The sequence below is a fragment of the Ylistrum balloti genome, unplaced genomic scaffold, assembly GCF_031769215.1.
Source record: "Ylistrum balloti isolate Yb309-2 unplaced genomic scaffold, AGI_CSIRO_Ybal_v1 Utg369986, whole genome shotgun sequence".
In the NCBI taxonomy this organism is placed as follows: Eukaryota; Metazoa; Mollusca; class Bivalvia; order Pectinida; family Pectinidae; genus Ylistrum; species Ylistrum balloti.
The window spans coordinates 904,903-931,667 of record NW_026782071.1 but is presented as its reverse complement, the minus strand read 5'-3'; the positions used below and the strand labels follow the sequence as shown (position 1 = coordinate 931,667).

The 26,765-nt window shown below is 39.2% G+C and overlaps 1 protein-coding gene across 1 annotated transcript in view; it reads left to right on the top strand.

Moving 5' to 3' along the window:
* Nucleotides 1–26,765, top strand: part of LOC132547863 (uncharacterized) — a 64,017-nt gene that overhangs the window by 1,811 nt on the left and 35,441 nt on the right. The window contains exon 3 of the mRNA XM_060211668.1: nt 207–380. Coding sequence (XP_060067651.1) covers nt 207–380 — 174 coding nt within the window. The remainder of the gene's footprint in view (nt 1–206; nt 381–26,765) is intronic.

Genomic DNA, 26,765 nt, shown 5'->3' with positions numbered 1-26,765 from the left:
TGTTGTTCGTGTTGTAGCTATCGTTGTTGATGTCGTTCGTAATGTTGTTGCTGCTGCTGTTGTTGATGCTGTTGCTGTTGTTTGTGTTGTAGCTATCGTTGTTGATGCTGTTGCTGTTGTTCGTGATGTAGCTATCGTTGTTGATGTCGTTCGTAATGTTGTTGCTGCTGCTGTTGTTGATGCTGTTGCTGTTGTTTGTGTTGTAGCTATCGGTGTTGATGCTGTTGCTGTTGTTCGTGTTGTAGCTATCGTTGTTGATGCTATTGCTGTTGTTCGTGTTGTAGCTATCGTTGTTGATGTTATTGCTGTTGTTTGTGTTGTAGCTATCGTTGTTGATGCAGTTGCTGTTGTTTGTGTTGTAGCTATCGTTGTTCGTGTATGTAAATTAAAATAAAAAACAACTGATGCTGGTTTGGTGTTAAATCACATTAAATAGAGTCACTCGTTCATCTCAGGATGATAAAATACTTTTTTTACAAACGGTTTTCGAGAGGTTGTGGCTACAGTCAATAACGAAAACTGTAGCATCGTGCACGCGGTCTGTGGAAAAAAGTGCATTCGTCGATAATTCAAGATAGCGATTTCCGGTGTTTCCGAAACCGGTGATGTGATTTTGTATTTTTTGTTTCCTTTTAAACTTCACCCCACTGAACTAGGCTTGTTCGCGTGACAGTACTTATAGAAGGAAGCTGTGATAGGGAGTTTAATAATAATAGATTCTGTACATAGCTATGGAATATGATATGGCATACTGACAGCTGTAGGTACTTCGATACGGTCGCGTGCAAAATAAGATGAAGTACTATATAATTCACTCGATGACTCAATTCAATTTGTAAAATGAGACAACTCAAAAATATAAATTGAAACAAAATTATTCTAGCTAGTTACAAGATGAAGCTCAGTAGAAAGAAAACAATGCTATTTCGTTTTTAAGCAAAACGGAGGATAAATTAATTGTTTCTAAAATTTTCCAATTAAACTACGCAGAAAACTGGGTGTTTTCTTGTACTTTAAATTGTTTTAAAATACTTTTTTTCGTCAATACGATGATGAATAGACTGAAAATGTAAACATCGTTACAGATTATTTAAAATGTTTTTCAACGGAACGCTATTATACATGTAAGTATCATCATTTATTATCTGATAGAATTATCCATAAACGGAAAAATCGCCAATCAGCATCACCAGCAACAACAACAACAACAACGACGACGACGACAACGGAAACGACAACCATGACGACGATGACAACGACGGCGACGACGTAATGACAACAACAATAACAACGACGACAACAATGGCTACAGCGACGACAATAACAAGAAGACCGATGACAACAACGACGACGACAACAACAACGGTATCAATGACTAAAGACCGATGACAACAACGACGACGACAACAATAACAACAACGGTATCAATGACTTAAGACCGATGACAACAACGACGACAACAACAACAACGGTATCAATGACTAAAGACCGATGACAACAACGACGACAACAACAACAGTATCAATGACTAAAGACCGATGACAACAACGACGACAACAACAACAACAACAACAACAACAACAACAACAACAACAACAACAACAACAACAACAACAACAACAACAACAACAACAACAACAACAACAACGGTATCAATGCCTAAAGACCGATGACAACAACGACGACAACAACAACAACAACAACAGTATCAATAACTAAAGACCGATGGCAACAACGACGACAACAACAACAACAGTATCAATAACTAAAGACCGATGACAACAACGACGACAACAACAACAACAGTATGACTGGTAACAACAATACCAAATCAACATAACTGATTGATTTTCATTATTTTGACAGTATGCAGGGGCGTAGCTTCTATAGAAAGAAAAAGCCCGGGCTTACACATAAAAAAATCCGTGCATAGAGTATGTCGGACAAAAATACAAAACTAAGGTTGAAAATAAATATCAGGGGTTGACGTTTGTTGTTAAATAAATTTAAAAAAAAGTCTCAGAAAACGATTTAAAACATCTTTGAAATCATGAAATTCAGACCCCTCGTCTGGGCTTACACATTTCTGCTAATCTACGAATTATGTTCTTTCTTTGAAAATTAGAAAAACACTTGGATCACTTTTCACACCATCTGACCTCTCTATCCAGAGGGTATGATCATGGAAGTCAGAAACCAAAATCTGTATGGTCAACAATAACATGTGACAATCCCAACTCTCTGACATATTTTTTGTGGAATTAAACAATACTTCGTATTTCGATTGACTAACACAGACTGAAGAACTAGCGTTTAAAAATCTATATCATTATATATGGTAGTGCAAATACGTGAACGAAATATTCGCGGAACATAAGTTTAAAATTCCATAGCATTTCTTTTCATTATAACTTCTCTCTTATGTCAGCATTTCAATTGTGTCCTTACTATCCGAACTATGAGTTAACTTGTCATGACATATGACGTACGTTATGACGTCATCATTACGAAGTGATCGTGATGCTATTTGAAGTTCTTATTCAAACAACTACATGCTAACCACACTTTAATGTGTCGTGATAATATCTGATGAAGTTGGTTACGTGTGCAGTCAATACCTGAATGTTCGTGAAGCAAGACTTCTAATTGTGACGTCATTATCGACACAACAATTGGATATAAAATATTTTATTGATTATTAATAAGCTTCGTGTTCAAGGAAAAGTGTATTCATAAATAATTTAAAAATCATATTATCTTTCTTTGGCGAGGTGGATTTGGATATTTATTAACCTGAAAAATGTTATATTAACCGAACCTATGTTAATATCACAACTTTCACAGTTATCAAATATTTTAATCAATTTCCACTCTATGTGTTTTTGACATAAACCGAATTAATCGAAAAATGTCGTTTTTGAAAGAAATGTCATTTTTACTCAATTATATTTGTGTTTTTCATCAACATTCTCCAAGGAATTATTCCCTTTCGTGTAGGAATGCCTCTCTTTAGTAGTTACCATTAAACCAAATACTTTGAATTTTCAACAAAGTCAGACAAAACCCGCCTTGGTCGCCGCCACAGCGGGAGAACTGTAACAATATGTACCAGTTAATTGGAACCCACTGAACTATTATTTTCAAACTTGCTTTCAAATATGTCAGAAATATTTGTTCTTAACTGCCAAAAACATTACACAACAATCTAATAAAGATATCGACGCCTTCCGAAAGCAGTCATAAAAGCAAAAAGTCAGGAACGTGGTTTGTTTGAGTGGTTCCAAAATGGGCCACAGCAAATATAAGCATACTGTCCAAATGACTCGTGTGATGTCTCATATCCGCGTTCCGACAGTGCCGACCATTAGAGCATGTTACACTGACAATTTTACTAGCTACAATATACTCATCAACCGCTTTAAGTAGATTTGAAACGTAAGATATAAGGAGGGCCGTGTTTATCGTTTTGCTTCATTGTTATGTAAAGCTCACAAGGTAGATATATATCTAGACATCACGAGCAAATTACGTAATATACTCACCTTTCAACCCCAGGGACACCAAAAGATGATATATATATACATATATATGGGCTTGCACCAAGAAAACGTCCTCACACATATAATCTCGAAACGCAATGCATACACACTACTAGCAGCTGGTAGATTTAAATCCTTTTATGTTCTTAGAAGTCTATAGAGTATATACTCTACCGGACACCGGTTTAATTATCGTTCAATACTCACTCGTGTTTGCGTGTGCTTGAGACTATATTTGACTGGTATATACATGTCAATTATTTTTACTTTTGAAAACAAACATACCGTTATTAATTTTGATAGATTTTACTGATGCATGTTGTTTCGCCTTTGCTCATTATATCACCCCGGACGCTGGTCTCGTGTTTGAGCAACGAAAATATCAATACGTACCAGCCTTGATTGGGTAATCAATCCCAAACGAACGGTCCGGTCACACCATCAAAAGGCCTTCTTTGATATGAGCAACATTTTGTGTTTTTATTTACATAGAAAGAATAACCATACAATTGCTTACAGGTAAAATAAGTTCGATATCAAGATTTGACGCGGTTTTAAAGGACAGGAGTAAACATTCAATACCATAGGGACAAAATAAGTCTATAATTAGACACAATCCCGAGGGGAGGGTCAGTTACGCCTACATATAGAGACTCATACGAAAGGTCTGTGATGATATGAAATTAGACTCAACTCTCTACTTGTCACGTGGTTGTTTGAATTAATCAAAAACTCTCTCATCGTTATGCTAATCGGTACGAAAGGAGCGCGATTTTAATGACCTTGTAACTACGTATGTTTGGTCCCCTCAACAAGGAGTATTTTGTAACGTAAATATAATTAAGAAACTTTCGAAATTGAACCTACAAATCTAATATTTGCAAGGGTACAATGTAGTATAATTGGTTTAAATGAGAACGACGTTTGGTAATAAAAGGCGTTAGGTTTATGTAGAAGACATCCCCGGTGTATTGTAAGCCTTTAACAGCCAGCGTCTTCGTGTATGAGGTCTCTATGTTGCCACCTTTTGAAGTCAGTGTTAGTTTTCACATTTAGATATTTCTACCTTTGAATTTCTGTCACCTGTGTGATATCATTACTCACCTGAAGCCTTCTTACTTCTGCCTGGTGCTCCGATTTCGCATATGATGTCTTTTAAAGAATGAATCTGTAGCAAGCATCACTTGCAGTTGACCTTTGGTCAGTAGACAGTGTCCGAAGAATAGGGTGGCCGGGTGCTCGCGATTACTTCCACACACGTTCCATCTGTTATACAGCTAGTTGAGAGACTATCGGTCAAACCTCCTATAGAGTGTCACGGTAAACCATAAAACACAAACGGCGTCGACGCACTACTTAATTAGTAGGGATTAGTTGCATTTAATTTGAAAATTATTCCAAACATCATCCATATTGCCCTGATAAAGGAGCGAAGTTACTAATTGGCGAAGTAGTTTTCGTTAGAACCAGCAATTACACTGTTTTACGCTCGCCTGCCAATCACCGTCAACTTTATCAGTCTCCCATGAACGTTGATATAATGAGGTCTGATGATAAAGGGGAGTGTCAAAGTTCGTACGACGTAAATTCAAGTGGACAGTTTCAGCACAAGTTCGGTAGACGCTGGTCAAGTAGTTCAGGTTTTGGTCAAGTACTTGTCTTGTCTCTCCAAATTGCTGTTACTTTTAGGCACTGTCAATCTCAAACATATGGTACTAATAGAGACCATTGAAGTAAGGAATTGTTCTAGGGTTCCGGTAGATGGACACTTCACGAGTAGAATCTGTTGCGGTGATACCCATCCTCGCAGTAACACACACACTCACGGCTCTGTCGCGCGCTCTGTTTGTTTTCTCTGCCTAACACTTTCCTCGTAACAACGATTCTTTACTCCACTCGGCTCATTACCCGTGCTTGCTTCAATTAGGAACACAATTAACGAATATTTCTCTCTCTACTACTGCAAGACGTGGTCCGATATTCTTGTCGATTTTCGATCTCGGTGAGTGGGTATGGATGTGTGATACCAGTACCCCGCTGCTACACCGTATGTAGGTATGTACCTACTGTCACATGCGTGCTGTGCTATCTGACACTGTTATTTTTCGGCAGTGTTTTATACACGTTGTTAATGCTATGTAATAAGTTTTTTTGGTCGGTTCGGGTACTGTTTCACATCCTTGTCAGTTTTCGTTTTAGCCTCGGATGTCACCAGTCATATCGGTACACCTACCATTGATCTGCCAGGCCCATCGCATCAGTTTCTCCTGAACGGTAATTGATTACTCAAACATTCGGACAAAAACACTAATTCGTGTAATTGTTGTTGTTTAATTGATTGATATTGTTTTTTGTGTCCAGCTGTCGAAACTATGCCAGGTATTCTGCAGGCTGTGTTAGATTGGTCTCGTATTTCCGTTTAGTAGCTCACTTTTGTCATAATTTCAAGGACGAAAATGTATATGTCTTTTTAACATCGATATCGTTGCTCCAGAGTTAGAGTTGCCAACGAGTACATATTGATTTGACCTTATTTAAGCTATCAGCATTATTTTGAACAAATGCGCCTTGTTGTGCTTCAAATAATTTATGTAACTATGCGAACGTTATGATGTTACAATTTACATTATTCCTCATTTTTTTCTTTTTAACTTATTATCGATATAACGTTTAAAGCATGCAAGGCCACCAGATATCCTGAATACAGTACCATAACCTTTCTCAAATGTATACATGTATTTATACTTATATATTCACCCCCTCCCAACTTCTCTCTCCCTCTCTCTTACTCTCTCGCTTACTCTCTCTCTCTGTATAACTGACTGTCTGTCTGTCTGTCTCTGTCTGTCTCGCTCTATCTTTCTGTCTCTCTCTCTCTCTCTCTCTCTCTCTGTCTCTCTCTCTCTCTCTGTCTGTCTGTCTGTCTCTCTCTCTCTCTCTCTCTCTCTCTCTCTCTCTCTCTCTCTCTGTCTCTCTGTCTCTCTCTCTCTCTCTCTCTCTCTCTCTCTCTCTCTCTCTCTCTCTCTCTCTCTCTCTCTCTCTCTCTCTCTCTCTCTCTCTCTCTCTCTCTCTCTCTCTCTGTCTCTCTCTCTCTCTCTCTCTCTCTCTCTCTGTCTCTCTGTCTCTCTCTCTCAGTATATGAAATGACCCACAGAAGGTTAATAAAAGCGTTTGTCTACCTCCACCAACGTCGGTAACTGTTTATATTGGACATGTGTTCCGATTACTGTTATGTGATAACAATGCTTCGGCAATACATCAGAACAAACCCATAAATATACCATACACTGACATCGTGTTGTTTTTTATGGCGAGTACAAATTGAATATTTCTTATAAAGTAAAATACGGAGTGTTTATTGTCCTGTTTATAGTGTAAGGAGTGTAGAAACCATCCTTAGAGTACTGTACGTGTCAAATTTATCATTTTAGCCGTGACCTAGGTTGAAGGGATGATCATAAGGGTAGGTGATGGATGGAGAGGGGGGGTGCCGGAGGGGAGGGGGGGGGGGGGCTAGACTACTCTGGTACTCTTGGAGCTTAGGGCCGGATCTCGCAATAATATCAAATCATTTGATATTTCCAATTTGTCTACAGCAATTATTTCGAACTTGCTTTTCCTGTTCCTTGGGATGGCGCAGATGTTGACTGAAGACACCAATCATCGTGCTTGAACGTGTGATAGAGCTGCCTGCTGTCGGACAGGCTCATCACTGACCAAGAGCAGGCAATGAGTAATGGTCAGTTTGATTAATACCTATAAGGTCTGGAAAGGAAAAAATAAACAGAAGACTGGGCGTCATTTATCAAAATGCTGTATAAAAAAGACTGGAATAGCACACATGCTTTTACCGACGTCCAAATATCAAGAAGATGACCGGGTATTGTGTCCGCTATAATGTCCAGTCCAACTTATTAGCTCGTGATAAGAGCAGGCAGGTCCCGTTTGTGATCAAACCTACCAATTATTGACTCTAAATCGACTGGCAGTGAACAATACAAACAAATATGTCTTTTTTGGTTTACGCCCCGAAAGGTCAGTCGAACAACATGTATTTTTGTCCACAGCAGATGTTATCGACGGAGGTAAACAGAACCAGGACACGCCCACATTGAAATCCCTCTCTAACGACGGCACGTCACACAGACATGTGAGCCAGGATATTATATCTTTAACAAAATTGTTTTGTATGCGGACACCATAAAAATCAATTTTCAAACAACAGCGAATGAGATTTTGAAAGAAAAGCTGTACGATCTATACAGAAACAGGGAAAACCGTTCGAATTTTTTATGGCAATAAGTGAACATTATATAACGGCTTCCCATAAGTATTTTTATTACCTCACAAATTCAATTCAAATCTCAATGGGCTGAAAATCGACCTTTTCCACAGCTTACATAATGTAATATGCTTCAGTTGAAAGCGCCGGGAACATACTCTCGCGAGATCACGATGCTTTTCGTCGCAACAATATTCGATAAATTGATAAATGAAACGAAACAAGGAGAAAATCAGATTTCAACATGTTTTCTTATGTATCCGTTTTAAATTAGCAACACCTTTCGCAAATTGACGGTATGTGATTGATATGGTGAACGAGGTCGTGTTTCTGTTGTGCTATTGTTTCTTACTATCATGGCATACCGGTCTGTTAACATCTTATGAATTAATCACGTGACACATGAATAAATTACTTGGAAAAGGTTGCGCTCGATTAAGTTGCTGAGAGTGAAATGATAAATGACATATCTATACGCACGCTATCACTGCTGCGCATGCGCTGGGTGGACATTTTTATAATTAAACTAGAATAAGTAGATTTGTTGACTGCGGGACTATCACGGCTACCCTTCGACAGAAATTGCACCAGACATTGAAGTAAGCTTTGATTGCTCTGTGTCGTAAAACTACTAAGTTAATTTGTCTTCATTGCAAAAAAGGTCGGAGCGTTTAGTGTGTTTTTAGGTAGCATGTTACCAAGTATAGCGATATAATGTCAGAGTTGGCGTAATTCCGGATAATCCAAAGACCACGGGACGGTCATAGAACTTGCTTCCGTGACACCGAGGTTCACGAATGACAATAAAGCTTCGTTTTATTACAGAAGTTTCCTAGAAATCCAATCAATCCGAACGAAAGAGAATTACTCACGGGAAACTTTGAACAAATGATACATTGGGATTGTGGAACGTTATTATTGATAACCTGGGTAGAGAAAATACGTTTATTGGGTATTGGAGGATGTCAGGAGTAGGCAAGGATGTTTAAGATGGGGTAGGGATGTATAGGAGAGGATTAAGGAGTAGGCATGGATATATAGGCGTAGGCAAGGATGTAGAGGGAGTAGGGATGTATTGGAAGGGTAGGGATGTATAGGAGTAGACAGGGATGTATTGGAGGGTAAGGAATGTATAGGAGTAGATAGGAATATATTTGGATGTAGTAGGGAAGTAGTGACGTAGGCAGGGATGTATAGGAGGGAGAAATGGTTTATAGGAGTGGACAGAGTGTGTAGGAGGAGGCAGGGATGTATTTGGGAGGGAAGGAATGTATAGGAGTAGGCAGGGATATATTGGAGGGGTAGGGATGTTTAGGAGTACGCAGGGATGTATTGGAGGGGTAGGGGTGTATAGGAGTAGGCAGGGATGTATTGGGAAGGGAAGGAATGTATAGGAATAGGCAGGGATGTATTGGAGGGGTAGGGATGTATAGGAGTAGATAGGAATATATTTGGATATAGTAGGGAAGTAGTGACGTAGGCAGGGATGTATAGGAGGGAGAAATGGTTTATAGGAGTGGACAGAGTGTGTAGGAGTAGGCAGGGATGTATTTGGGAGGGAAGGAATGTATAGGAGTAGGCAGGGATATATTGGAGGGGTAGGGATGTTTAGGAGTACGCAGGGATGTATTGGAGGGGTAGGGGTGTATAGGAGTAGGCAGGGATGTATTGGGAAGGGAAGGAATGTATAGGAATAGGCAGGGATGTATTGGAGGGGTAGGGATGTTTAGGAGTAGGCAAGGATGTATTGGATGGGTAGGGGTGTACAGGAGTAGGCAGGGGTGTATTGGATGGGTAGGGATGTATAGGAGTAGGCAGGGATGTATTGGAGGGGTAGGGGTGTATAGGAGTAGGCAGGGATGTATTTGGAATAGAAGGAAGGTATAGGAGTAGGCAGGGATGTATTGGAAGGGAAGGAAGGTATAGGAGTAGTCAGGGATATATTGGAGGGGTAGGGATGTATAGGAGTAGGCAGGGATATATTGGAGGGGTAGCGATGTATATGAGTAGACAGGGATGTATTGGAAGGGAAGGAAGGTATAGGAGTAGGCAGGGATATATTGGAGGGGTAGCGATGTATATGAGTAGACAGGGATGTATTGGAAGGGAAGGAATGTATAGGAGTAGGCAGGGATATATTGGAGGGGTAGGAATGTATAGGAGTAGGCAGGGATATATTGGAGGGGTAGCGATGTATAGGAGTAGGCAGGGATATATTGGAGGGGTAGGGATGTATAGGAGTAGGCAGGGATATATTGGAGGGGTAGCGATGTATAGGAGTAGGCAGGGATATATTGGAGGGGTAGCGATGTATAGGAGTAGGCAGGGATATATTGGAGGGGTAGGGATGTATAGGAGTAGGCAGGGATGTATTGGAGGGGTAGGGATGTATAGGAGTAGGCAGGAATATATTTGGATATAGTAGTGAATTATTGACGTAGGCAGGGATGTAAAGGAGGGAGAAAGAGTTTATAGGAGTGGACAGGATGTGTAGGAGTAGGCAGGGATGTAAAGGAGGGAGAAAGGGTTTATAGGAGTGGGTAGAGATATATAGAAGTAGCTTATGATGTACAGGAGGGATATGGATTCATAGGAGTAGATAGAGATGTACAGGAGTAGGCAATGATGTATAGGGATTATTAGATGGGGTTAGGATGTATGATGAAAGGTAGGGATGTGTGGAGGGAATTGAGGAGAATATTTTATTTGACCTGTCTGAGTACGGTACGGGTCATGGTCGGAGACAGAGCCACTGAATTTTAAAGTCGTGGAAAACACAAGTGATCTTGACACTTGACACCTCCATTGTAATCAATATCTGATTAACAGGAACGTGAGCGCGAGGTATTGGGAATCGAACAGACGACCGCTTCATTAAATATTTCTCGTTGACTCTCGACCAGACGGAATTAAATGTATCGATGAATGGACTCGGGTGGTTGAAATACTCCAGACTTAATACCGGTGTATGTCTAAATGGAAACCAGTCAGCCATGCCATATGTCCGTGGTAATTAGCTTGCTGGAAATAACTCCACAAAATGGATTGAAAACGATCTGTGGAGCAAAACCCATTCAAGAAGGCTCATTGAGAATCTTAATTCGACGAAAATGAAGATAAAAATCTGTGAATCACAATTTAGGTTCAGCTTGACACGTATGGCGGGTAGCGAGTTTCGGCTGTTGTTGAGTGGTTCAATTTACTACCGACTATTGTACCGTGAGTGTATTGTAAACATCAAGTAGGTCTGTCTGAGCCAAAAACTGTTTCATTCTGATGGTCAAATTGGACCGTATCTGGACGTTTCCGACGAACACGAAATAACCTCGGAGCGGGTTCGAGTTGAACGGGTACACTTGCAACATATTCTAATTATTAAAACCAGCTCCGGTCACGGAACAGCATCTTGCATAAACGTCCGGAACCTTGCATACACATTTAAAGCTATTTTATTGCCGACGAACATCCAGACAATGTCCATGTGTTATGTCAGTAAGCCCAGGTCTATTAGAATCGCATGTTGTGTAGACTAGCGAACGCTGACTGGAATTTCTCACTACTTTTTGGGGGGATTTTCGTGTACTTATTCGCTGCCAGGCCCATATCCATGACAACAAAAGTACCTAAGCTCTTTTTTATTTTTCTAAGCTGCAGTCTACATGAATTGACACTTTGACGTAAAGATCGTTTATCTGTAGACGTATCATGAGATCATAAATTGGGAGGTTTGTTCTTCTTGGGACTGAAGCAGCTCATTTATGAGAGTATTGGTCGTCTGTTGTGGATCAGTCGACAGAGACTTCAAGAACAGAGGCATTCCAGTCATTGACTTTAAAGACATCGTTTAAACTGGAATGGAAACTCCCTAGAGATATTTATAACTAGCTGTAATGTCACAACACTGAACTAATATCAAAATTCATACTACCACGGGTGAAATTGTTTTCTAGGTGAAGGTCGAGATAAATTGTATGGGAAAAATACAGCTTAAGTTGAATTTCGGGATATGGGGACACTGATTTTTTTAATCGATGGTCGATGTATGTGATTTTTTAATTTGTTGATATTCCAGATATTTATCGAGATAAAGATTTTTGTTTCAATTATCGCTGCTTAACTACATATGTAATAGATGGAGATACATGGGCCTGTATGATGACGTTTCTCGTTTGGTCGCCCAGTTTCTAATCGAAACTTACCATCGATAGAGACTGCGAATCTATCTTTACACAGAATCGGAAGCCGATTTTCCTTTCTGTGACAGATCCATGTAGGAATTGATCACTAATCGTTTGTCCCTGATGGTCAGGTTTTTACGCATATTCTATCTTGTAGAACTGTAATCCCGGAGAACATGAAATCTTCCCAAACATTGCTTGTTGATATATATATTGGTTGTGTTAAACTTTCGGTGTTATGGGAGTTTTCACGTGTAATAGATCAGATCTATTCGTAGAACTGTCTCCCCGTCTCAATCAATACATATTTTTGCTATAACATACAAACTATTGGATTGTCAACTCTTTGCCGTCTAAAATGATGATAAGTACTGTGATAATGTTGTTTGTACACAGATTATACTACTTGACGATTCATATAGCCCAAATTAGCAGTACTGCTTCGATGGTCGGATAGCACTGTAGTAACGCACCCAGCCTTTCTCCCAAGTGATTTGGATTCGATTCTCACCCATGTAGAATATGTCGATTTCCTCCCACCGTAAGACATCTTGTGCACCTCACCCAGGCCAACAAGACCGATTCATTGAAATTGACAGAAGTTGTTTCACTGTAATACGAATCAGACATATATAAATCTATATAACGAATCTGCCAATATCATTTTCGAAACACTTATGGATATTTAGGATTCTCTAAGGCATGGTCATGTTTGGTATAAAAACAAAGTCTGCAAGATCCATTCAAATTTTTGGATATTTATCACATCATTCCTTAAAAATAAACAAAAAAACCCACTGTTATAATACGTCCCTTGACATCTCATTACTTGATTTTTTGCTGAAAGTGTTGGGATAAGACATCTAAGTTCATTATCAGTGAACCATTGATGGTCTTTGATACGTCCTGGTCGGTGAAACGTTGTTCCTTTACTCTACTCCTGGGAAACTTTACAGTTTACTGGAATTAAGAAACATTGTATATATCTTAAATCATGTTTTTTTTCAGAGATTTACAGGAAAAGTTGTATATTTAAAATTGTATACGTTTGTAATATTCTCCTTGTAAAATGTACACAAAGTTTCTATAATTTGATACAAATATTTTATGTTATAGTTGTATGTTTAAAATTGTATACGTTTGTAATATTCTCCTTGTAAAATGTACACAAAGTTTCTATAATTTGATACAAATATTTTATGTTATAGCTTTATGTTAGAAGAGACTTGTTTTATTGATTACAAATAAAATCCGATGTGCCAATTTACATTTATAAGACAATATCAGATGTTTGAGAACAAGGTTGATGGGTCCCAGGGAGTCAATAACACGATCCTACAGGCTTACGCCTTCACACCAAGTCTGCTAACCCAGACCACAGCTGATGGCTACCACAAGAGTCCACAAAAACGGTACAAATTGCATTAGTCCATCTTTTGTTTTCACTCGTAAAATTCCTTAATGTGAAAAAGAAATATCTAATGCAAACCGAAAGCAAACAATTGGGATTTGGACAAGCAGATGTCACATTGCTTGTTTTATGAGAATTGTAACCAATGAGATGAGAAGTATCCGCGACATCGTCAAGTGTTCGTAGTTGGTAATCCCGTATCTGTCAATTTCCTCGTTTATAGCACTATCAAATCAAAAACCAGTAATTATATTCACTATAAAGAAATTATCTTGTGTGGTCGATTTTTTTTCCCTTATAAAGTAATTGCTATATTTTTAAGCAAAACTTTCAGTGTTTTACTAAAACTGACATAAAGGCAGATGTAAAGAGGGACATCACATAATCCGGGGGTGGGGGTGGGAGTGGGGGGGAGAACACATTAATTTATGACGACTCTGAGAGAAGTTTTAGTATTTGAAAACAAGTTTAGCAACGTCTTTAACGAATATTTATCCGCTTTAATCTCTCTTTTTTTAAATAAAATTTACCAACGGTGTAGTTAATAAGAGTTTTAAAAGAAAATTATAATACAGCCAGCGATATGAGGTATATATTACATTTCCAAGTTATATTCGTTTTTCGATGTTGTAATATTCTCTCAGACAAAAATGAACGAAAATAAAAACGGAACTGGCAAAAATTACCTACAGGAACGGTTTTCTTCGGATACCATTTTTTCCTTATAAAATTTAAATTCCTCACACGAATTATCAATACACGATTTTTTTTAATTTGTCACATGCATGCATGCATTCTTCTGTCTCATACTTTCGTGGTTGTATCGTTCGGAAAAATATTTCACCTCAATTGCTCTCAATTGCTCTGAATTTAAATTCCTCACACGAATTATTAATACACGATTTTTAAAATTTGTCACATGCATGAATGCATTCTTCTGTCTCATACTTTCGTGGTTGTATCGTTCGGAAAAATATTTCACCTCAATTGCTCTGAATAGCATGCGGAACTCCTCCCGCATGATGTTCAGTAAGGTAACAACCTGTTGAGACCTCTCCTCATATTACCTTGAATGTTCATCGAATGATAAACTGTACAACGGGAGAAATATCTTATAACGTAAGCTTGTTTAAAGTCCAGACTTGATGACAAGATACAAATACATAAGAATACAAAAAAACACTTCTGAATGTTGCTATGGAAACGCCAAATCAATTACATATCATCAATGTCTGCATACCGCTATAAAATTTGTGTCTATTATTTTTCTCGGAAAATTTCTTCACGGGAGCATATCTTCCCGATTGATTCCAATTACGTTACTTGATACGGAACGTGACGCGTCTGAACGAACGAGGTTCTAGTTTAGACAGAGACATAAACTCGTGGTGGAGTGCTGTTTCCTCTTGGCATACCAATGATATATGCGTTTTTGGAGATACACGCGCTTCATTCACTTAGCTTTAAGTATGTGTAATTGACAAAAACCGCTATAAAACACCAAGTTCGAAGTTACGTTATATTAGCCCGTATCCGTGTAGCTCGGAGTTCTGTCGCCTTATCAGACCCCTTTTCCCATGATGGGGGCTATAGAACCAAGCACTATTGTTTTTATGTATCCTTAATGAAACCGAACGTGATAAGAGCGGGAGATACTGATTGGGCTAAGATAGAGTCTCACTGTCGCACCTATCTGTGCAAGCGCCAAATTGAATTGGACAATGAAAGGAACAATCTTGATCATTAGTTATCGGAAAAGTGGGTTGCCAAACATATCAGTGAAATTAGTGTTGGGCATGAGCGTGTTTGAGCATTAACAATGTTAGAAGAAACTCGTCGTTGTACGCAGTTATCTCCCCCTTATCGCACAAACATGATTTGTGATATTTTGAAGTGATTGCTACGGACAGTAGTATTTGTCTGGATGGAAATGGACCAGAAGTAGTATGTAGCATAATTTGAATGTGTTTTCTGAATACCAATTAGATAAAATTGCGCCGATTAAAATTTATTTCTAATAGTTAAGACAAAATAATTGTTAAGATTGAATAACATCGATCCCAGTGGAACAGCAAAACGTAGGAAGTTCCATAGACTGGTGCCAGCTGGCTTCCCAGAGAATCGTTATCACCGTCGTTATACAGACATTTCATAAAAAAAAATATATAGCCAATTCAAAAAGATCGGGGTTTACAAATAAAATAATCAGTTATCTGGGAAAAAAACATTTTTCATTTTCAAAATGATCATTATACTTTAATCAGTTGATTTAATGTTCATTAATAATTTGGCAATTGAAGAAGTAATCAGATATGTTTCAAAAATAGATTGTGTTATTTGCCTTGAAGCATTCCTGCTGTGTTCAACATATGTTGAAAGCCACCAAGCTCATGATTTCACGTTTTCTTTGAGAAAGATGAAAGCAATGCGATGACTATTTCCACTTCGCTTTCCAGTTGAACAGCTATGTTATCCAATTACCGATAGCCCCCTGCGATGTGTCGTTGGATGCACGTCAGTATTAGCGTTTATAGGAATTTCTTAGGACTTTGTCACGTAAAATTTCAACATCAAGGTCTTTTCATACTTCTGAATACAACACGGTACAGATTCTAATTTTTTAAAAGGTTCGATTTTAGCTCTAAGCTTAGTTGCGGTAACCATATACGGTTTCTTTGGACGAATTAACGGGAAAACGGAAATCGGTTTAAATAGTGTTAATTTGTGGACTAGACTGCGGCCTCGAAATTTGTCGCGGTGATGCTAACGAGTTTAAGTCTTTTATATTGTCGTTTGCTCAGTGATGCTACTATATAACCAGTGTGATTAAGGATACTATAAATGCCATCTAGCACGTGCCCCTTATAACGTCATTAATTTTGGATATAGAAACGGCGTTGATGCACCGTAAACTGACTGTTAGGCTAGGCGGATAACACCGTCGATAATTCATTTTACTGAAAATCAAGTTGAGAAATATGCACAGAATGTTATTGTCAGCGTTTGGCTATCTCACTGTGGCATTTATAGGGAAATGCACTCTCGTACAATAGTACGCAATATTGTAACGACAATGAATGTAGCACTAAGACACTTGAATACTTAAATAACAGTCAGTTGAGATGTTGAGAGGTAGACGTAATGAAACTCGTTTTTCATAACGAATTTTCTTTAACAAATGCTTCGTCAAAGGTCATATAATGACAACTTGCAGATTAGTTAAACAAAACGACTCTTCAACCTCTGACAAATTTCCCGCCATATGGCGTTCATCAACGGCAATAAACATCTGCCTTGAAAAACGTCATCATCAAACTTCGGTTTTAAACTCGCGGATACGTCACGAGGAGGACATGACCCTCGGGCCTTTGGTCCCGGGAGGTGAAGATGAATGGTGGGGAAATGTGTGACACAGGTCTTACCCCCTATTAACTACCTGTGAAATTAGCCCGAGGGGCTTAACCTGTTCTGACCGGACGTTGCCTGTCAGGTACGAGTCAAATATATTTGGTACATTGTGTCGACACAGAAGGAGTCTCCAAATAGGTCAGCAGTGATCATGGAAGTTCATATTAATACATTTATAAGCATAATCGTAAAATCTTTTAGTTATTTATACAGTAGTAATTCCTGTCTATTTCAAATCCTGAGTATTTTGATCTACTGTCCAATGCGGATTCATTTTGTAACACCAAGTTATTTGCATAAATCACTAAATAATAGTAACCAATGTTAACGACACTCTGACTGTTCCGAGGTATTGTGTAATCCATTTCATTATAAAATACAAAACTGCTTTCTTTCTTGTCCGAGTAAGAATAGTTCTGTTATCTTTTTATCTTTACAAAAAACAGGTGGTAGAATTGAAGTGGGACATGTTAAGCCCACGCGGTTTTAGTGACATTTGATGGCACGCTCTCGACGTTAGTTTGAAATAATTCAATATAACAAATATGAGTATTATTGAATTTTGGGGTTACTGCACCTTCCCATCTGGGTTTTAACGTTGATTTGCGTCAATTTTTATTTTGCTTAGTCGTCTCTTAGGTTTCAGCGATTTTGTTGTTTAGTATCACTGATGAGTCCCAGAAGAACAGCTACATATGATTTAGTCTAATTCATTCTTTGCCTCTACTGTATCAATTCTAAATTTGTATTGAAAGGTGATATTCACGTGTGTGTTTTTGTATGGTCCTTCTTAAGAATGAAGACTTATGTAATCCGACGAAATCTATTACAAGAAAATGAGGTTACACTTTTTACTCTAGAGGATACGAATTTTGCTTTCCGACACAGACACAGTGCCTTCCATACCGTCAGATTTCTCTTGTTTCGTGCTTAAATTATAAGAAAAATATATAACATGACGCAGTCGAGCCTCCCATGACGTGTCCAGAAAATGGCTGCCTGTCATGACGCCAAATACATCGGATATATTGATTTCATTGTCGTTACTTCGTCATCACTGTTGGTCATCGGTTCATCAATAGTACCATATCGCCCGAGGACAATGCTGTGTACCTGTCCACTGGACATTCACTTTAGAGATTCAGAACAAAATATGCAAATCAATCCTTTTTTTTGTTTTGACGTCGCTTCTCACAAACGATCCGGAGCAAAGTATACAGTAGATCAATGTCGTATCTTGTTTTGATCTAAAGTATCGAACACCAGGAGTGGAGCTTCACTCCAGAAAACACAACAGTCGCTTCAACAATAAAATTATTGAGCAGGCTTTGCTTATCCGTCCAGGATCGCATAGCAATCAATATGTAATGAAGGATTCACGATCTTTTCAGAGAAATTTTCTAGATAAGTCGTTAGCTTGTTAAATAGACAGGTTCATAATTGAAATGCAATAAGGACCGTTACAATTAACGGAAGACGTTGCTTATCACTGGAGGATCGAAGCGCATGCGCAATTATCATCATGAGACCCGACAGGCATAACAATTTTTCGGCCTACGAGGATATTTCTTCTTGAATTGAAGTTGAAGGATGAGTGTGATCTGTCTCCGACATAGAAAGCTTGAAATTGCAAGAACTCCATACCGTCGTTACATAATTATTAATTACTAAACACTCCCTCTTTCAAACAGTATTTCAGAGATTTATTGGCTTTCTCTTTCGACCGTGATAATGTGCGATAGTTTCTCGAAAACTTCTCATTTTTCAGATTTCAATAAACGAATATTGGAAAGATAATTGAGAGGTGATCTAAACCATCATGGACGAAAAAAGGACGTGATCGTTTCTATCATGTTTTTTTATGTTGATAATCAGATAATCATGAAATATTATTATAAAAGAGAGGGGAAAAAATAGTTATTTCACAGGGAAACGGGTTCACATCAAATTTCAAACTGTGTCTTTCAGCCTTTATAATTACAATATAAGTATTTGCCAGTTATTGTTGTTTTTTATATAAATGTTTAGCACTAAGTTTTGAAATAGATTTATAACAAGGACGGTCTCAATACACAACCTTGGAGTAGTCTCGCTGTTGTTTTGATTGGTTTGTTATATGGAGTTAACGTCCTTGCCAACTGACAAGGTCACTGATGTAATATTTTCCTGAAAATCTGACATGTGGACATTTACAGACGAATTATATCGACATGAATTAATCTTTGTCTATAGAGTCCTCTATGTATTTGCAGGTTGGAAACATTACAAAAGTTAAAACTCGGGGGAATTCTAAAATCATTTCCCACCACATATTACAGATTTTTTTAACTCCGCTGAATAAAATATATATTGAAATGTTAATTTCATTATTTTTTAAGCTGCGAAAAACAGTTTTTTTCTCCTTTCAGAAGGCCATTTTTGCCAATAGTTACAATACTGTCACCTTTCTGAGTTTATCAATCACAGTATAACTGCACATAACCGAATGCGAGGGTACCTTAACAGACTTACATCGACTGTTATTACTGAAACCCTGTCGTCCATGTAGGGACCCGGTAATAATACATGCCCCACCAGCATCGCTGTAACCATTGGAAACTGATGGACGAATTATTTCCTGTAACCCTGGTAAAATACTAGCCGCAATATACTATTCGGCTGGAGAGAACTTCTCTTTAACTCGTTTAGTTGAGCGTCAGACTAGTAAGCCAGAGGTCCAGGGTTCGATTCGGAGACATTGAAATAGATAATGACCTGTGTTCGTCCTGTGATATTACTAAAGACGGGCCAGGAACTCGTAAAGAGAGCGGATCCTTCTGTCATATAGACTTGTGATCACATGTAAGTTTTATTCTATTTAACTTTTTTAAAAGACGAAGGTAAACATTCATCTTACCATGAGAAATGGATTCACAGTATTGACTTCAATTCGATTTTTTTTCGAAATTCTTTTCATACGTCATGAGAAAAAACCTTAACTATGGAGTATAATGATAACTGCTATCGATTTCTTCCATTGTACCATGTTTTCCCTCGTGGTCTTTGTTAAAAAGTAAATATATATACATTTGTACATAGTTTAAATATTCATTTGTAAATGTCAAATATCCATTGAAGGTATCACGGTTGTCCATTGTGCTCGCTCGGGTTATTCATTGGTGACAAAGCAATGATACAATTCTATGGAAATGTGTAGGTTTTGTCTATACAGAATTGTTTGTATGGATATAGGTAAGCTTTACACATTTAAGATCGTGGCTAAAATATCTTTATAAAAGTCATTATTATCAAAGAATTTTATTTTGTTTGCTACTTACGACAAAAGGCATGTAACTTTAGGCTGATCATAGTTAAATTTGGAATGTTAGAAAATCGGTATATTTTACATTTGCTTTCAAAAAAGCTGACGATGCGTTTATAAAAAAAATGCAATTCGATATGGAGAGGTCTCTAACTATAGGTGTTATTAGGTGAGGAGGTACGGCGAGGGAGGGTCAAGAATATTACTTCGGTTTCCTCTATTATAAGTTAAACTATGACATAGTAATGAATGTTAAGTATGATTAATAAGTTTGTATTTATACATATGACTCCAGCGACGGTTACAAACGATCTAACAAACCTCCAGAGACCTGTGATTCAGAACGAGTCATCTGTCATTGCTCACGCGAAAAATATACACTCAGAAAGATAAAAACACTGTTATCAAATAAAACCTTGTAATTTCTCATCATTCACGCGATAAAGCCGAAGAGCATGAATAGTATATTATAAAAAGGGAGAAACAATTTAAAAACATGTACATACATATATAAAAATCTAAAAAATGAAAGTCAGTGTTATTCGGAAAAGGGGTTCTGTAAGTTTTTTCGTAATAAAAAGTTTGACATTTTTTATATTCAATATTTGACATATTGTTTAGCCATGATTTTATTGTCTGCCTTTTGTCTATTTGTTTATTTTTAATGTTTATTGGCGCACAAAGAACAACGATATATCATAGGGATGTTTTACGGTGTGAATATATCGTTGATAGAAAATTTCTTAATGTATGATAACACATATCTATATATAAATCAATAAATCGATACTGTGTCATCACCAAGACTCAACAGTCGCATTTAGATCTGTACCAGGCGCACCTGTAAAGCCACGCCCACTTATTGATGTGTTGCGATGGGGAGACATCTATAGACACTCCCACTTTACATCTAACATGAGGGCGGAGATTTACGACAGACTAGGGACATCAAGTAAGCACCAAAGGCAGGTGATCGAGAATACATCCGAACATGGAAACCATTTCTAGCTGTTTTTTACCTCTGGGAAGCGGATACGATAACTCGCAATGTTTTACCAGGACGGCGGCACTGCCTAGGGCTAGAAACAGCACCATCAAAAAATAGAGAAAGGAAAAAAGTCAATCCTAAACAAGACATGATTTTAGTAACTGTTTACAACCTTGGACTTGCTTCCCCCACCAGCGTCAGTAGTATATGTCGATGGATGATCACGTGATGGTGCTAGGATTTTTAAATGGCGTCGCGTATAAAAGCAGGGAATAGAATGATAAATGATGACTCCTCGTGTATTGCTATATCACGAAGCTCTTCTTAGGAATCCTGTATAAAACCAACCGCTGAGGAAATCAGCGTAACTCACGGAACAATAACAATGCACTCTTGCTATCTAACACATGCAGATTGCGCAGCCGATGCGTGTACCAGAAGAGAAGGGGGAAGGTTGGTCATCGTTACCTTGGAAAGCAAACGTTCATCAGTTACATACTCATGTGAAGAGGAAGTGTCTTGCAGCTCATCCGATGGCGGAGTATACTCATTTACAGTCTGAATCTCTTAAATTTAGCTATATTTTCTTCTTCCGAATAAAAGTTAAATAATACATGTGGTATATAACCAGTGGCATGATGGGATAGACCAATGCTGGCTTTGTTAACAGGAATGACTTGTGTCAAAACTCGAGGAAGGATGTGCCAGATCATGGTCAAAATAGTTTCTTCTTCAAAGATGTAAAATACTTCTTTCCTAGAGGTGAACTTGTGGTTAGCTACTTTGATCAATAGAATTATCAGAAATCTTATGAAATCTTTAGCCGATTAATTTTGTTTAACTCAGAAGCTTTTTTGGTTATAAAAGGAATGAACGGCATTTTGTTCAACTGAATTACAATACCGACTTTCAAGGTCGTATAGGTCAGATGTATGACAAATTTGTAATAACATAACTAATTTATACTACTTTACATTTCCCGCAGTCGCCTCAAAATGTTTAACAATCTCGACCCTTTTGCATCACTGAGAGGTCCTAGAGGGACGAAACAGCTGTATGATGTAACATCATTGACACGTCATAGAAGGGCGAAACAGTTGTATGAAGTAACATCACTGACGAGTCCTAGAAGGACGGAACAGCTGTATGATGTAGCATCACTGACGAGGCCTAGAAGGAGGAAACAGCTGTATGATGTAGCATCACTGACGACACCTAAAAGGATGGAACGGTTGTATGATTTAACATCACTGACCAGTCCTAGAAGGACGGAACAGCTGTATGATGTAACATCTCTGAAGAGTCCTAGAAGGACGGAACAGTTGTATGATGTAACATCACTGACGAGTCCTAGAAGGACGGAACAGCTGTATGATGTACTATCACTGACGAGTCCTAGAAGGAAGGAACAGTTGTATGATGTAACATCACTGACACGCCATAGAAGGGTGAAAGAACTGTATGATGTAGCATCACTGACTAGTGCTTGAAGCACGGAACAGCTGTATGATGTAGCATCACTGACGAGGCCTAGAAGGACGGAACAGTTGTATGATGTAACATCACTGACGAGTCCTAGAAAAACGGAATAGCTGTATGATGTAGCATCACTGACGAGGCCTAGAAGGAGGAATCAGCTGTATGATGTAGCATCACTGACGAGACCTAGAAGGATGGAACATTTGTATGATTTAACATCACTGACGAGTCCTAGAAGGACGGAACAGCTGTATGATGTAGCATCACTGACGAGTCCTAGAAGGACGGAACAGCTGTATGATGTAACATCACTGACGAGTCCTAGAAAAACGGAATAGCTGTATGATGTAGCATCACTGACGAGGCCTAGAAGGAGGAATCAGCTGTATGATGTAGCATCACTGACGAGACCTAGAAGGATGGAACATTTGTATGATTTAACATCACTGACGAGTCCTAGAAGGACGGAACAGCTGTATGATGTAGCATCACTGACGAGACCTAGAAGGATGGAACGGTTGTATGATTTAACATCACTGACGAGTCCTAGAAGGACGGAACAGCTGTATGACGTAGCATCACTGACGAGTCCTAGAAGGACGGAACAGCTGTATGATGTAGCATCACTGACGAGTCCTAGAAGGACGGAACAGCTGTATGATGTAGCATCACTGACGAGGCCTAGAAGGAGGAAACAGCTGTATGACGTAGCATCACTGACGAGACCAAGAAGGATGGAACAGTTGTATGATTTAACATCACTGACCAGTCCTAGCAGGACGGAACAGTTATATGATGTAACATCACTGACGAGTCCTAGAAGGACGGGACAGCTGTATGATGTACTATCACTGACGAGTCCTAGAAGGAAGGAACAGTTGTATGATGTAATATCACTGACACGCCATAGAAGGGTGAAACAACTGTATGATGTAGCATCACTGACTAGTTCTCGAAGGACGGAACGGTTGTATGATGTACCATCACTGACGAGTCCTAGAAGGACGGGACAGCTGTATGATGTACTATCACTGACGAGTCCTAGAAGGAAGGAACAGTTGTATGATGTAATATCACTGACACGCCATAGAAGGGTGAAACAACTGTATGATGTAGCATCACTGACGAGACCAAGAAGGAGGGAACAGTTGTATGATTTAACATCACTGACGAGTCCTAGAAGGACGGAACAGTTGTATGATGTAACATCACTGACGAGTCCTAGAAGGACGGAACAGCAGTATGATGTAACATCACTGACCAGTCCTAGAAGGACGGAACAGCTGTATGATGTAACATCACTGACGAGTCCTAGAACAAAGGGACAGTTGTATGATGTAACATCACTGACGAGTCCTAGAAGGACGGAACAGTTGTATGATGTAACATCACTGACGAGTCCTAGAAGGACGGAACAGCTGTATGATGTAGCATCACTGACGAGGCCTTGAAGGAGGAAACAGCTGTATGATGTAGCATCACTGACGAGTCCTACAAGGACGGAATCAGCTGTATGATGTAGCATCACTGACGAGACCTAGAAGGATGGAACATTTGTATGATTTAACATCACTGACGAGTCCTAGAAGGACGGAACAGCTGTATGATGTAGCATCACTGACGAGTCCTAGAAGGACGGAACAGCTGTATGATGTAGCATCACTGACGAGGCCTAGAAGGAGGAAACAGCTGTATGATGTAACATCACTGACGAGTCTAGAAGGACGAAACAGCTGTATGATGTAGCATCACTGAGGAGTCTAGAAGGAGGAAACAGCTGTATGATGTAACATCACTGACGAGTCCTAGAACAAAGGGACAGTTGTATGATGTAACATCACTGACGAGTCCTAGAAGGACGGAACAGTTGTATGATGTAACATCACTGACGAGTCCTAGAAGTACGGAACAGCTGTATGATGTAGCATCACTGACGAGTCCTAGAAGGACGGAACAGCTGTATGATGTAGCATCACTGACGAGGCCTAGAAGGAGGAAACAGCTGTATGATGTAACATCACTGACGAAACCAAGAAGGATGGAACAGTTGTATGATTTAACATCACTGACCAGTCCTAGCAGGACGGAACAGTTATATGATGTAACATCACTGACGAGTCCTAGAAGGACGGGACAGCTGTATGATGTACTATCACTGACGAGTCCTAGAAGGAAGGAACAGTTGTATGATGTAATATCACTGACACGCCATAGAAGGGTGAAACAACTGTATGATGTAGCATCACTGACGAGACCAAGAAGGATGGAACAGTTGTATGATGTAACATCACTGACGAGTCCTAGAAGGACGGAACAGTTGTATGATGTAACATCACTGACGAGTCCTAGAAGGACGGAACAGTTGTATGATGTAGCATCACTGACGAGGCCTTGAAGGAGGAAACAGCTGTATGATGTAGCATCACTGACGAGGCCTAGAAGGAGGAAACAGCTGTATGATGTAGCATCACTGACGAGGCCTAGAAGGAGGAATCAGCTGTATGATGTAGCATCACTGACGAGACCTAGAAGGATGGAACATTTGTATGATTTAACATCACTGACGAGTCCTAGAAGGACGGAACAACTGTATGATGTACTATCACTGACGAGTCCTAGAAGGACGGAACAGTTGTATGATGTAACATCACTGACGAGTCCTAGAAGGACGGGACAGCTGTATGATGTAGCATCACTGACGAGTCCTAGAAGGAAGGAACAGTTGTATGATGTAATATCACTGACACGCCATAGAAGGATGAAACAACTGTATGATGTAGCATCACTGACTAGTTCTCGAAGGACGGAACGGTTGTATGATGTACCATCACTGACGAGTCCTAGAAGGACGGAACAGCTGTATGATGTAGCATCACTGACGGGTCCTAGAAGGACGGAAAAGCTGTATGATGTACTATCACTGACGAGTCCTAGAAGGACGGAACAGCTGTATGATGTAGCATCACTGACGGGTCCTAGAAGGACGGAACAGCTGTATGATGTACTATCACTGACGAGTCCTAGAAGGAAGGAACAGTTGTATGATGTAATATCACTGACACGCCATAGAAGGGTGAAACAACTGTATGATGTAGCATCACTGACGAGACCAAGAAGGATGGAACAGTTGTATGATTTAACATCACTGACCAGTCCTAGAAGGAGGGAACAGTTGTATGATGTAACATCACTGACGAGTGCTAGAAGGACGGAACAGCTGTATGATGTAACATCACTGACGAGTCCTAGAACGAAGGGACAGTTGTATGATGTAACATCACTGACGAGTCCTAGAAGGACGGAACAGTTGTATGATGTAACATCACTGACGAGTCCTAGAAGGACGGAACAGCTGTATAATGTAGCATCACTGACGAGGCCTTGAAGGAGGAAACAGCTGTATGATGTAGCATCACTGACGAGGCCTAGAAGGAGGAAACAGCTGTATGACGTAGCATCACTGACGAGACCTAGAAGGATGGAACATTTGTATGATTTAACATCACTGACGAGTCCTAGAAGGACGGAACAGCTGTATGATGTACTATCACTGACGAGTCCTAGAAGGATGGAACAACTGTATGATGTACTATCACTGACGAGTCCTAGAAGGACGGAACAGCTGTATGATGTAGCATCACTGACGAGGCCTAGAAGGAGGAAACAGCTGTATGATGTAACATCACTGACGATACCAAGAAGGATGGAACAGTTGTATAATTTAACATCACTGACCAGTCCTATAAGGACGGAACAGTTATATGATGTAACATCACTGACGAGTCCTAGAAGGACGGAACAGCTGTATCATGTACTATCACTGACGAGTCCTAGAAGGAAGGAACAGTTGTATGATGTAATATCACTGACACGCCATAGAAGGATGAAACAACTGTATGATGTAGCATCACTGACTAGTTCTCGAAGGACGGAACAGTTGTATGATGTACCATCACTGACGAGTCCTAGAAGGACGGAACAGCTGTATGAAGTAGCATCACTGACGAGTCCTAGAAGGACGGAACAGCTGTATGATGTACTATCACTGACGAGTCCTAGAAGGAAGGAACAGTTGTATGATGTAATATCACTGACACGCCATAGAAGGGTGAAACAACTGTATGATGTAGCATCACTGACTAGTTCTCGAAGGACGGAAAAGTTGTATGATGTACCATC